This window comes from Lepidochelys olivacea, assembly GCF_965140295.1.
Source record: "Lepidochelys olivacea isolate rLepOli2 genome assembly, chromosome: 5".
Taxonomy (NCBI): domain Eukaryota; kingdom Metazoa; phylum Chordata; order Testudines; family Cheloniidae; genus Lepidochelys; species Lepidochelys olivacea.
Window position 1 is genome coordinate 252941 of NC_140415.1, and position 14484 is coordinate 267424.

A 14484-nucleotide genomic window follows, 5' to 3' on the forward strand; every position below is an offset into this window, starting at 1 on the left:
AAACCAACAATTTGCCGCCGAACATGGAGGCGGAGTCCTGCCTGCCGAACACAGAGGCGGAGTGATGGTGCGGCCGCCGAATTGCTGCCAGCGACCGAAGAAGAGTCATGTCCCTGCCGCCAAATTCCCGCTGCCGCAGAGGGCGGATTGCTGTCCCAGAGCCCAACGTCCTGCCGCCCCTTTACATTGCCCACCTCAAGCACCTGCTTGGTTCGCTGGTGCCTGGAGCCGACCCTGCTTTTACCTATGCATAGCAGTGAGACTCTTTAATCTTTTACAGGTAAAGCAAGTAGAGAACAGCTACTAAGAGGGATTTTATAGCTAACTGGCTGGCTGGGTGTCCATAAAAAGGAGTTTACTCCCCACCCCCTTCATTTATCACAGCATGTTTTCCCATGAGTCAGTCATTCTCATGGCTCTTCTCTCAACAGTCTTTCCAATGTATCCACATCCTTCTTGAAGTGTGGACACCAGAATTGGACACAGGATTCCAGCAGTGTTCAAACGAGTGCCAAATACAGATGTGATATAACCTCTCTACTCCTACTCACTATTCCCCTCTCTATACATCCAGAGGTCACATTCGCCTTTTTGGTCACCCTGGGAGCTCATGATCTGCTGATTACCCCCAGAACACCCAACTCTTTTTCAGAGTCACTGCTTCCCCGGATGAAGTCCCCCTGCCTGTAAGTATGTCCCACGTTCTTTGTTCCTATATGTATGCCCTTGCATTTGGATGTATTTAAATGCATATTGTTGCCTGTGTCCCATTTGCTAAGTGATCAAGATCCCTCTGTATTATCAGTGACCTGTCTTCTTCATTATTTACCACTTCCCTAATCTTTGTCACCTTTATCAGTAAACATTATCAGTAAAAATTTTGTTTTTTTCCAAGTCATTGATAAAAATGTTTAATGGTGTAAGGCCAAGAACTGATCCTTGCAGGACTCCATTAGAAACACACCCACTCTGAGGATGACTCCCCATTTATAAGTACATTCTGAGACCTACGGTGTAATCAGTCTGTAATCCATTAGATGTTTGCCATGTTAAATTTATATCACTGTAGTTTATTAATCAATATGTCCTGCAGTGCCCAGTCAAATACCTCACAGATGTCTAAATATTACTATGAGCTTTGTTAGCCAAACTTGTGATCTCATCAAAAAACGGTATGTTACTTTGATGAGACCTGTTCTCAAACGTAGCTGTTGATTGGCATTAATTATATTACATTGTTTTAGTTAGTTATTAATCAAGTCTTAAATCAACCATTCCATGATTTTGCTCGGGATCAGTGTCAGGATGACAGGTTAAAGTAACCTGGGTCATCCCATTTACCTTTTTAAATGTTGACACAAGAGCTTTCTTCCACTCCTCTGGAACTTTCCCAGTGTTCCAAGACTTATTAAAAATCAACATTAATGGTCAGTGAGTTCCTCAGCCAGATCCTTTAATACTCTTGGATGCAAGTTATCTGGACCTGCTGATGTAGAAATGTCTAACAGTAGTAGATGCTGTTTGACATCCTCCTCGGTTGCTATTGGAATGGAATGTATTTCATCAACATATAATAGGATATGAACACATCATCTGTTTATTTCCCAAATACAGAGCTGAAATGTTTACCAAACACTTCTGCCTTTTCTGTATTATTATTGACAGGTCTACCATGCCCATCTAGCTATAGACTATGATCACTGTTAGGATTCTCTCTATATACTTAAACTCCTTTGTATTGTCCTTAACTCTGCTGAGCAGTGGAATGAGGGCAATATCTGCCTCAGGCCTCACTCTCCTGTCAAAGGGCGTCCCCTTGGGGCGTGGGCTCCTGAGCCCTCTGTGTCACAGGAAGGGTGGGGGGTGTAGTTATAAGTGGATGGGTCACAAATGCTCTGTTTATGGGGCTCATGGAGGAATCTATCCTCAGATCCCATTGCTGTGAGAAGGGCGCTCTGCTTTTAGGGCTCACTGAGGGGTCAGTTCTCAGGTCCCATTGCCAGGGGAGGGGAGGTGTGTTTATGGGGCTTACAGGGGGAGGGGGCCAGGCCACAGCCCCCGTTGCTATGGGAGAGGAGTTGTGGTTATGGGGCTCACAGAGGAGTTGGACCCAGGCCCATTGCTATAGGAGGTTATGTTGTTATGGGCTCATGGAACAGTTGGTTCCACACCCCATTACTATGAGAGAGGAGCTGTGGTTATGGGGCTCACTAAGGGTTTTTTTCCAGGACCCATAGCTATGGGAGAGGAGCTGTGGTTGTGGGGCTCATGGAGGGTTCAGTCCCAGGCCCCATTGTTATGAGAGAGGAGCTGTGGTTATGGGGTTCACAGAGGGGTCAGTCCCAGGCCCCATTGGTATGGGAGGGGAGCTGTGGTTATTGGGCTCATGGAGGGGTCAGTCCCAGGCCCCACTGGTATTGGAGGGGAGCTGTGGTTATTGGGCTCATGGAGGGGTCAGTCCCAGGCCCCACTGGTATTGGAGGGGAGCTGTGGTTATGGGGATAATGGAGGGTCGGTCCCAGGCCCCGTTGCTATGGGAGAAGAGCTGTGGCTGTGTTTGAGCTGCATTGCTGGTAGGTTGTCTGAAAAGGAAACCCTGTTCAAGCTCCGGGAGCGTCCCTTGGCTCTAGTCCATGTTAAGGCTCAGTGTATGCACACCCTGGTCCCAGCCCAGACCCCCCAGCTGGCAATGACATTGAACTTCAGGCAAGCTCCCAATGCAGCATGTATTTCACCCTTCACCTGCCCCGCAGACTTTGCCTGCAGTCTCTATAAAAGGTAAAGGCTGGTGACTCACTGCCCCCTCCCGCTCCTGCCCTCTCTCTCTCTCCCTCTCACGTAGACACAGTTCAGCTCCAGCCGCCCAGCACAGCTTGCTGCGGCTCTGGCAGCCAGAGGCAGGCTCTGCAGTGGAGAAGTGGGGCCGTCCCACTGAACTGGTACTTGTTAGAGGATGAGCTGCACCAGGCTGGGTCTCTCTCTCCTGCTGCTGGCTGCCCTGGGCTGGACTGAGGACGAGCATGGCTCAGAGCACGCTTCTCACCCCAAAAAGAAAGGTGAGTAGATCCCAGACTCCGTCTCTGGTTCCCTTGGCCACACACAGCTCTCTGGTGTCTGGCTGCTCACTCTAGGGAGAGATGGGGCGCAGGGTATATGGTGATGGTTCTGCTCCCCACAGGGCTGGCTGGTGTCTCCCTGCTGGTTCTCTAACACATCCCAAGAGGGCTGACTGAAGCATGTCCTGTTTGTGTCATGGGGCAATTGTCTGCCAGGAGAGCAGTGTCACTGTTGCCTGTCCTCAGGCATGGATCAGCCTTTCAGCCGCAGGACCTCTTGCCCTGCACTTGTTCTAAGGCAGCTCCCCATGAGCCATTCATCATCTTACTCATCTTGGCCAAGGAGAGCCCTGCTGGAGGAATGCTCCTGCACAGACAGTGCGTCAGTTCCTGCCCACAGTCCCCCAGCCCAAATCCTAGACCCGCTTCCTGTCTCTCAGCATCTGCTGGACCAGCGCACGCAGCCAGGGCACCCGTCACAGCAGCAGCTAAACCCCGGGGACTCCCACCAAAAGTTCAGTCAGTGGGGATGGAATTTCTCCCAGCTTCACCTTGACACCCACAAATGGCACCACAATGCAGGGAAGGTTGCCAGCTGTATTGACCCTGGAGAACCCAGCAGACCTGCAAACTGGAATAGCCTGGTCAGGTGTAACCACAGCAACATCTCCCCACCAGGCATTCTGCCAATTAAACAAGCATTGTGTACACAGCCGTACCGACCCTCCACCCCCTTTGGCTGAGACCCCATGACCCCCACCATGTATAGATCCTGTGCCCCCTTTCACTCACCCACCATGTATAGATTCTGTACCCCCTTTCCCTCACCTTAGTCCCCTCCTTATGTGCACAGACTTATAGGACTTAAAGCCACAAGGGACCATGATAGTCGTACAGGCTGACATCCTGCCTAGCACATGGTCCCATTCTTCCCACCATGTACACACCCCTCATCTCTCCTGCTCACCTCGCCCGCTCTCTGCATACAGCTCCTGAGCCATCTCCTGCAGCCCCCCCTTTCTCCTCGCTGGGCCCCACACCCCTTTCCACACATTAATTCCTTTTTCCATCAGTTCAAAGGGATTAATGTCAACTTGGCAGTTGCAGCTCTAACACTCAGGGGAAAGCGATGGCATGTGACTGGTATGGTCAGCAACTCAGACGGCGGCCTGGCACAGCTGCCTGGGCAGTGAGGCTGTCAAGATTTATGGCACAGCCACATGGGCAATAAGGTGCTGGGGGGAGGAGAGGCATATGGGGATGGACCTGAAACAGCTGCATGGATATTCCAATGCTGAGCTGGTTTATGGTGCTTTTCCTCTGTAGCGTTGGTCTGTTGGCTGTGAGCTTGCTCAGATACACTGCTCCAATAGGGGCCATTTCACACTCACGTCTATGGCCCCTTAGTGCAGCGCTGGGCTATCACAGAACCTGCCTGAATCCCCTGAGAAATCGATGAGGCGCCTGGGGAGCAGGAGAGAAAAGTGCAGTGATGTTTTTTTCCAAACAGCATCAGTCATGCTCTGTTCTGCTGGAGGAATAAATTCAGCCACATCTCAGTGCAAGGCCTGGAGGCTGTGATACAGCGGAAGGGCTGTGGTCATGTCTCAGTGATAGAGGCTCTTAGGGACTGTCACACACTTCAGTTCAGTAAGACTTGATTATCATGACTGACTAGACAAGTGCTGCAAAGTGCAAGGAAGAAACAGTCCACCGCAGTCTCTGTCGGAGGTGGGGATACGATTCGCTCAGGTCAGTGCTTCATGTCTTTGGGGTTTGATCCCCTGGGTCCATTTGTTGTTCCTGCCCATCCCTGCCCCAGGGCAGGTGGTTCCATAGAGTGGGGCTGTTTCTTTCCATCTCCAGGGTCCAGCAGTTCTTTACTCTGGTAAGATATTGCTTAGGATTCCTGATAGTTGGAGTCTAATTTCCGTTTGTTCCTTTGCTGTGAGACATTGGACTAGAAAGTTTCTCTTTCTCTCTCTTCTCTAAAAAGAAAAGGAGGACTTGTGGCACCTTAGAGACTAACCAATTTATTTGAGCATAAGCTTTCGTGAGCTACAGCTCATTCAATGAAGTGAGCTGTAGCTCACGAAAGCTTATGCTCAAATAAATTGGTTAGTCTCTAAGGTGCCACAAGTCCTCCTTTTCTTTTTGCGAATACAGACTAACACGGCTGCTGCTCTGAAATCTCTCTTCTCTGTCCACTGGCTGGACAGTCACTGCTCTGTGAGTTTGGCATATGCTTTGTGCCAGCTGGACCTCACCCCTGGTTTATGGTCACTGAGTCTGTATTTGGTGAGGGCTTGTCTGTTTCTGCACATGTGGCTGCAGTGATGTCTGTATCACAGTGTGATTGTTCTGTGCAGGGATCTGGGGCTGTTTTGGATTTGTTCTCCCTCGCTGCCCAGTGTATGTTTGCGTTCTAGGTGCTGGGCTTGGGCCTGGCATGTTTTCTGGCTGTGGGTAAGGGTCTTTGCTCTATCGGTCAGGTGCTGAGAGGGCTGGTGCTGAGCCCAGGGAGTGGGGATGCAGAGGTGTCTGTGCTGCAGGGGGCACGGGGGGGTACTATAGCTGGGGGGTGCTGTCACGTTTCCAGGCTGGAAGTTCCCGGGGGGGGTCAATACAAGAGTGAGGCTGCAGTTGTGTTGTCCATGTACAGGGGTTTCCTGGGAGCTCAGAGCGTGCGGCAGCTCTAGACGGCTGAGAGCCAGGCGGGCACTGAGAACACAGCAGTGAGTGCAGTTGGAGAGCCTAGACAGACTGAGCCATGGGCACAGAGTAGTGAGTCCTGGGCAGGATGCCGCAGGGTGCTGTGCAGTCAGGCTCTAGTACTCCTTACATTGTCTTTGTCGCTGTCTCACTCCAGTATGACCCCCCCACATCTCTTCATCATCCTCCCCTCATCACCCCCTGTCACCCCCACCTCATCTCAGCCCCCTGCTGACCCTCCATTACACCCCCCTTACTCCCAACTGGCCTCCAGCACCAAGCCCACACCCAGCTCTGTGGCTGGACTAGGCTGCAGCCCCAGGGTCTCTGCATCCTGCCTCTTGTCTCCTAGCACATGCTGCTGGTTGGAAGTGCTGCTTGCATCAGGGCTGGGGTGACTCAGGGGAAGCTGTGGCATGTGGTTTAGTTTTATAGGGTTGTGCTAGCACTCGAGGGATCTGCACAGGCGGCGTCCCGGGGAGCGATTACTCTCCACAGGTTGCATCATTTCCTCCTACAGTGCCAGGAGATGCACTGAATCGGTGTGGTTTGTGGACGGGATGGTGGGAAGAACCCTGCCCACTGGTGTCAGAGGGGCAGGTCTGGGGCTCTGGGTACAGTGTGTGGTCAGCGCCAGGGGGAGCTTCAGGCTGAGTGCTTGTAAATCTGCTGCTAAGATCTTGGGGGCAGGATGTGTGTCTGTGCAGAGACCCCACCCTACCTGGGACCACAGGGTGTCTGCTGAGGTCCCCCATCTCAGCGCTTGCTCCATGGGGCAGGAAAGGGCTGAGCTGGGCTGGAATTTGCTGTGGCAAAGGAGCAAGCACTGCCAGGTGCCCTGCCTGTCTCTGGGAGGGGGCTTGGCTCAGGGCTCTGTGTTACACAGTGTAGCAATCTTGCGGGAGGAAGGGGTGCCCTCCTCAAAAGGGTCCTGTCTGAGGTATGGCTTGGGAGAGTCAGCTCTGACCTGCCTCCCTGGAGCCTCTGCCAACTGGTCTGAAAGTTTAGTGCTGGAGTGCGAGGAATGCCCTGCAGAATGGATGGGCCCCAGGCAGCAGGGTGGGAAGCTGCAGAGCAGGACCCCTGGCTGTGGGGAGAGGGGATGGCTGTACCCACAGCTGAGCAGTGGTTATTGTAGCAGACTGTGCTGGCAGCATGAGCTCTGCCAGGGTTCTTCTCTTGCCCCCCCCCCCCCACACACACACACAGTGCGGGCTCCTCAGCTGGGCTTACGCTGTGTCTGGCCAGAGGCCCCCGTGCAGCTCCCCAGCCCTCGGGGCCCTTCCTGCCAATCCCTCGCCTCTCAGGCATGCAGCCACCTGGCCTATGCCTGGCACAGAGACCTTGGCCCTAATAAAATGGGCAGGGTTGTTATCAAGAGCGATAGGGAGAAATAGCATTTCCCTGGGGGAAGGAGAAGGAGAGTGAGATTCCATCTGGGGCCTTGACCCCTCCCACCCTGGAGAGGCTCCCCACGAAGTCTGTCCCGGGACAGTGTTCACCTCCCTCTGTTACCCACTCTCCTTATCATAGAATATCAGGGTTGGAAGGGACCCCAGAAGGTCATCTAGTCCAACCCCCTGCTCAAAGCAGGACCAATTCCCAGTTAAATCATCCCAGCCAGGGCTTTGTCAAGCCTGACCTTAAAAACCTCTAAGGAAGGAGATTCTACCACCTCCCTAGGTAACGCATTCCAGTGTTTCACCACCCTCTTAGTGAAAAAGTTTTTCCTAATATCCAATCTAAACCTCCCCCACTGCAACTTGAGACCATTACTCCTCGTTCTGTCATCAGCTACCACTGAGAACAGTCTAGAGCCATCCTCTTTGGAACCCCCTTTCAGGTAGTTGAAAGCTGCTATCAAATCCCCCCTCATTCTTCTCTTCTGCAGGCTAAACAATCCCAGCTCCCTCAGCCTCTCCTCATAACTCATGTGTTCCAGTCCCCTAATAATTTTTGTTGCCCTTCGCTGGACTCTCTCCAATTTATCCACATCCTTCTTGAAGTGTGGGGCCCAAAACTGGACACAGTACTCCAGATGAGGCCTCACCAATGTCGAATAGAGGGGAACGATCACGTCCCTCGATCTGCTCGCTATGCCCCTACTTATCCTTCTCATCCTGCACCTCCCCTAGTCCCTCCAGCCCCATGTCAGTCCCACTGCAGCTATCCTAGTCCATTCCCCTCCCCATTCCAATCTCCCTGCCCAGGCCTGTCTCTGTCCATTCCCAGCTCCATTTCTGGTCACCTTCCATCCCAGTCTTGTCTTGGTGCCCTCTCCCATTTCCCTGCTGGTGCAATCTCCCTCATGCTCACACCTGCAGGAGCAGGGGGCTCCGTGGCTGTCTGGGGATGGGAAAGGTACCTTGGGGCTTGCCAGCCCTCTGCCACCTTCCTCCAGAGAAGCACAGAGGCCGCTGTAGGGAATTGGCTCAATTCCCAGGCACCAGGACCTGTGCCCTCCACCACCCAGGAACACAAGGAATGTTCCCTGCAGCAGCATGAGCTGCCAGCTGCGGATTAGAGACTGTCACAAAGGTTTGCACTAAAGCAAGATTTCTAAACATGGCTGAGGTTATTGCGCAGTCAGAGCTCAGTCTGGGAAGGAGCGAGGCTTGCGTGGGTGGTGCCCAGGGTGTGCACCGGAGAGCCATGCCTATGGGCTGTGCCTGCATGGGAGGGCAGGGGATCCTGGAGAAGCTGAATCTGAGCTATGTGAAGGTGGAGGGGCCAGTGAGCAGTGGAGAAGCAGCACCAGATATGGGGGATATGCAGGGAGGGGCCAAGGAACATCAGATGAATAGTGTCTATGGGGCATGTGCCAGGACAGAGAGGTGGAGGGCAGCATGCCCACAAGGAGGAGGAGGGTGGGAATCTGGGAGGTCAGAGCTCCTCATTTTTGGGGAGCGACTGTCCAGGAATGTGCCCTGGCCTCAGGGCCAGGCACCCTCAGGGTGGGATTTGGGGATCCCTAGCATTGTCTGTCACTAATGGAGGGGATACGGGGATCCCCTCAGTTACTGGGTGAGAGGTCTCTGGGTGGAGCTGAGGTCTGGGGGGGGTCTTGTGCCAGGGTAACCCAGGTTCAAGTGCTGTGCCTCAGAGCAGGGTGCAAATGGAGTAGAGGGGGACGGGGCTCTGTGAGGGTGGGAGGGCAACAGAGCAGGTACGAGCCAGTCACTGACCCGAGGACGCATGCACCACACCAGCCACCAAGGCCTGGTTTCCGGCACAAACAGGCTGGCTGTTTGCCAGGAGCTCCTGGGAACTGGGGGCTTCAGCTGTTCCATGGTCAGCAGCTTCTTTTCTGCACAGGACTGATTCTAACCCACAGCCTTTGCAGCACCTCCCCTGGCAGCAAACTGGCTCTGCTTGCACTCTCTTCCTTGCTGGAGCAGTGTGGACATGCAAAGCTGCCTGCCTTTAATGGCAGCTCCTGCCCTAACTTAGCAGTAAGGAAGGAACAGACAGGGCACTCTCTCAGGCACCGCCATGATGAGCATCCTCAAAATGCCAGATAGAGAGAGAGAGATTTCTGGTGGCACTTGGGTGTGTGCAGTGACGAGGAGAAAGTGGCTGAAATTAACACAGAGGAACTTTAGGCTGAATCTCAGGCTGCCAGAGGAGGGTCTCCCTGGGCAGGGCCCTGTCATCTGCAGCATTTCTTGCGGGGCTTGACAGAAGCCTAGAGAATGTGCAGGTGGCTGGAGTCTGCCTTGGCTCTGGGGATGGGCTGGAACAGAGTGACAGGCTGTCTTGTTTCTGTGATTCTTTGAGCCCAGTGGCAGCTCAACATGCCTTGTGTGCAGCTCTCTCTGCTGAGTTCCCTGGCTGGGATTCTCACCACAGCAAAAGCTTGGCCCTGCCAGTTACCCTGTGAATGTGGTGACCTAACCTGTGGGTGGCCAGTTGAACATTCGCTCAAGGCTTTTGAAGTTATAACCACTGAAGCCTCACTCTTCCTGAGAGATAGGTAATGGATAGTCAGTGATCAGGTCACCCACCACTGAAATGTGTCCTCCTCTGTGTGGTACGTGGCAGCTATTCAACAGTGAATAGCAATGCCACTCAGCCATTTCTGACTGGAAGAAAACTGCACCCGACTGCAAGTACAGGGGGAATTTAGGTGGCAGGCCATAATTACCTGCACAGGAATTGGGCCAGGGCCCCAGTGTTACCATCCCTTGTGCAAAGTGCTGGGGGATTGTTAAAGCCCACAAGTGGTCAGGACCTTGGTATTACAGCCTCTCCAGCAGTGCCTCTTTGCCCCACAGTGGGGCATTGGGTCAATGTGGAGGCAGAGGGAGGAGCCCCAGTCACCCGTGCCATGATGGGCAGTACCTAGGTGTTCCATTGAGGTGCCTCATGCAGGTGCTGATCAGGCCCAGCTCTGCATAGGCTTGTGAGAGCTGATGGGATCACAGCACAAGGTGGCCTGGCCAGAGGCTGTGGGAGTTGCCAGATGATGGTCTCCAAGTGAAACCAATTCTGCTGGTCTGAAGGGACAGGGTGGTAGAGCTCAGGGAAATGCTTATTGCCAGCTAGGAAACATTTTGCTTTGTGGGGGCTGAACAGTAAAGTGTGTTCTGCCTGAATCTCTTTGGCTAAGAATAATTCCTAGGTGCACCTGGAGAACAGCCTGTCGGGCAGAGTCCATCCACCCCCCGCCCAGCACAATGGGGTGTCTGTGTGAAGCCCTTTAGGGACAGCAACCTGTGCTGGGGAGCGTTGGCCTGGCAGGAGCTGGGCAATGGAAATTCCTAGGCTCTCTGCCCGGGCTCCCCCTAGTTCGGGGTGGGGGGGGCAAACTTTTTGACCTGGGGGCCACATTGGGGTTCTGAAACTGTATGGCGGGCCGGATAGGGAAGGCTGTGCCACCCCAAACAGCCTGGCCCCCGCCCCCTATCCGCCCCCTCCCACTTCCCACCCCCTGACTGCCCCCCTCAGAACCCCTGACCCATCCAACACCCCTTGCTCCTTGTCTCCTAACCGCCCCCCCGGACCCTGCCCCCTATCCAACCCCCCCACTCCCTGTCCCCTGACTGACCCCTGCCCCTTATTCAACCCCCCTGATCCCTGCCCCCTTACCATGCCGCTCAGAGCACCGGGACTGGCAGCCACGCTGCCCAGCAGAGCCAGCCACACTGCCGCGCAGTCTAGAGCACCGGGGCAGGCCGGCGGCTCTCGCAGCCCCGCTGCCCAGCAGGAGCTCGCAGCCCTGCCACCCAGAGCGCTGGCAGCATGGTGAGCTGAGGCTGTGGGGGAGGAGGGACAGCATGGGAGGAGATTGTGGGGCAAAGCTGAGTGAGTGTGTGTGGAATAGACTCTTCTGAGAGCAATGGGAATGCAGCCTCCTGGCCCCTGCCTGCATCACATCCCTGAGTGACTATAGGGCCCAGTGCTCATTGCCAAGGCAACTGGAGCAGGGAGACCTGATTCCTCTCTTTGTGTATGGGCCAGGCAGGGGCCTGGGGGAAGGAGCACAATCATCTCAGGGCACTAGCAGTGAGCAGGGAGGGGCTCGGAGAGAGGACGGGGGCAGGAGAAGGCAGCGTTGGAAGAGTTCTCTAAAAACATCCGCTCAATGTGCAGCGGCAGTCAAAAAAAATTAACAGACTGCGAGGAACAGGTAGGAAAGGGAGAGATAATAAGACAGAAAATATCATAATGCCACTATATAAATCCATGGTGCCCTCACACCTTGAATACTGCTTGTGGATCCGTTCACTCCATCTCAAAAAAGATAAATTGCAATTGGAAAAAGTACAGAAAAGGCAGCAAAAATTATTAGGGGGATGGAACAACTTCTGTATGAGGAGAGATTAAAAAGACAGAGACTATTCAGCTTAGAAAAGAGACGGCTAAGGGGGAGGTCTGTAAAATCATGAGTGGTATGGAGAAAGTGAACAGGGAAGTGTTCTTTACCCCTTCACACAAGTATTTCTTCACACAATGCACAGCCAGCCTGTGGAACTCCTTGCCACAGGGTCAGTGTGGGGAGCAGGGACTGGCAGCTGGGGAGACACTGGAACCTCTCAGTGAGGGAGTGGTTTGCTTTGTGGCTAAGCACAGCCCTCCAGCATCCCCTGTGGTGAGTTCTATTTAAGTTGGGTGGGCTGGGTACCAGGCCCTGGTACCACTGTGGATGGTGACAGGACTGTGCCCTGTGCCTGGAGGTGTTGGATGCTCAGGGCTGAGTTGTGCAGGGGTGAGTGCCTCTGTGTGCTCCTGATGGTGGCTGAGTCTTTGCAGCTCGCTGGGAAATGGCGACGGGTGAGAGAGCTGCCTGTGTAGGCCTCACTTTGTTTCCCATCAGAATGGCTGGGACCGGCTGATGTGAGGCCAGAGGACAGCAGTTAATGGGCCAAGATACCATGTGGATAAGCACAGTGCAAATGCAGGGTGAGTGAACTGCAGGAGCAAGGCAGAAAGAGGGGAGAGAATGCGGAGAGGGGAGAGGAAGGAGCGTGAGGAGGGAGATGCAGATGCAGCTGATACACTGACCCCTGGTGACCCACCCAGGCTCCGCCATCAGCATTTGGACACCCAAGGCCAGACTTTTCCTCCCGTATACATGCTGAAGTCTCTGGGAGCACTTAGAGTAAGGGTAGCAGAATAGGCCATAATGAATTACCTTCCCCCTGCCTTAAGAGCCTGAGTGGGATTTCAGAGTTTGGCTCAGGCCCATTGCTCTGAGGGATACAGAGGAACCATTTTGCCTACTATGAAATATAGTCCCCCCTGATCAGGGCATGGCAGCTGAGTAACAGCCACACAGCACTCTACACAAGAGTGACGAACAGGAAATGGAGGGGTGTGATGCAGCAGGGAGGGGGGAGTGTTGACCTGGGAATGTGGCAGGGGAGTTTCAATGGGAATGGGAGACCTGAGAGCCTGTAACCTGAGCCAGGAGGGGGAGGGGGAGGTAACACCTCTGCCTGGGAATGTGGAAAAAGGCTGCAGGAGAGAGCCTTGGGGGTGGGGAGGGTTCGTTTCAGTTTGGTGCTGGGTGGCGGAACGCAGGGAACCCCAGGGCTGGGGTCTAAGCTCCCTGCTCCCCAGAAGGACTTGACTGAGGGGTCCTGGGTGTACCCACAAGCTCTGTTGTGGACTGTGTTCCTGTTGTCCAATAAACCTTCTGTTTTGCTGGCTGGCTGAGAGTCTCAGTGAATCCCAGGAAGAGGGGTGCAGGGCCTGGACTCCCCCACACTCCGTGACAAGGGGAATCCTGGACTCAGTGAAACTGCAGGCAGGAGCAAGGAATGCGGGACAGGCTCACCTAAGCAGGGACGGGTTGGCAGCAGACATGCCAAACCCGTGAAAAAATGCAGAAATTGGGCTTGTTTTTGGCTTAATTGGCTTATGAGTTCCTTGTTGGCTAGTTTTTGGCTTTTAGCTTTTTGCTTCTTTTTTTTTATTGGATCCTGGCAAGCAGGGGCAACAAGGAGCAAGCAAGGGCAACGGGGGGAGAGAGTCAGGGGTGTACAGTGGGCCCACCCAGCACGCCGGGGGAATCTAGTCACATAGAGTGTTGGGGTTCTTAGGGATTGGCTTGTTTTGGCCTTGTTTTAAAATGGGATTAGTTTGATTTTTGTCTTATTGTGAAAGTCGGGGTGCTTATTTACAGCGTGAAAGTTGGCAACTGTGGTTGGCAGGCCGTGCTGCTGCCTGGGCAGTTCTGTGGGGCCAGTGCTGTGAGCCCCATATCTGTGGCTCTTAGTCTGGTTTCTGTGCAGGCAGCGCCAGGATGAGCTGTGCAGCAAGATGCCTGCCGAACACTCATCATCTGATAGCAGATAGGAAAGATTTATGTGGGAATTGGACTCTTCCTGGGACCAGAGGTGAGGGGGAGGGGCCTGGAAGAATGAGGAGAGGGGTCGATGGGGGACTCTGGCAGAGCTGCAGAGAAGAGCGAGGGCCCTGTTCAGTATGGCGTGGGGGGACTGATTGGCCTCTGAGGCTGGGAAATTCCCTGGGGAGCCCCAGGCCTCAGAGGGTGCCTCTAGCCCAGCAGCTTTAGGGCTGACTCTGCCCTGGGCTAAACATGGCACACATTACATGAATTAAGAACTGGCTAACTGATAGGTCTCAGTGTAAGTGTGAACAGGGAATCGTCATCGAGCAGTGCTGGGGATTGGCCCTATGCAATTGAACAGCTTTATCGGTGACCTCGCAGAAAACATTCATTCATCACCAATAAAGTTTGCAGATGGGAGTGGTAAATAGTGAAGAGGGCAGGTCATTGATACAGAGCGATCTGGATCACTTGGGAGGCTGGGCACAAGTAAACAACAAGTCTGTTAGTACAGCTAAATGTAAGTGTACCCATCCAGGAACAAGGAATGCAGGCCATATTTACAGGATGGGGGACTCTATCCTGGGAAGCAGTGACGCTGGAAAAGATTTGGAGGCTGTGGTGAATAATCAGCTGAACAAGAGCTACCAGTGGATTGCTGTGGGCAAAAGGATTAATGCGATCCTTGGATGCATAAACAGGGGAATCTCAAGTAGGAGTAGAGAGGTCATTTTACCTCTCTATTTGACACTGGTGCTTTAATGCTGTGTCCAGTTCTGATGTCCACAATTCAAGAAGGAGGTTGATAAACTGGAGAGGGATCAGAGAAGAGCCACGAGAGTAACCAGACTATTAGAAAACCTGCCTTAGTGACGGACTCCAGGAGCTCAATCTATTTAGCTTAACAAAAAGCAGGTGAAG

General features: G+C 53.5%; 1 protein-coding gene across 2 annotated transcripts in view; it reads left to right on the top strand.

Moving 5' to 3' along the window:
• Positions 1–2812: 2812 nt before the first annotated feature.
• Positions 2813–14484, top strand: part of CA9 (carbonic anhydrase 9) — a 68814-nt gene continuing 57142 nt past the window's right edge. For both annotated transcript variants that reach the window (XM_084629630.1, XM_084629631.1), the window contains exon 1: positions 2813–3056. In XM_084629630.1, coding sequence (XP_084485756.1) covers positions 2954–3056 — 103 coding nt within the window. In that variant the 5' untranslated portion in view covers positions 2813–2953. The remainder of the gene's footprint in view (positions 3057–14484) is intronic.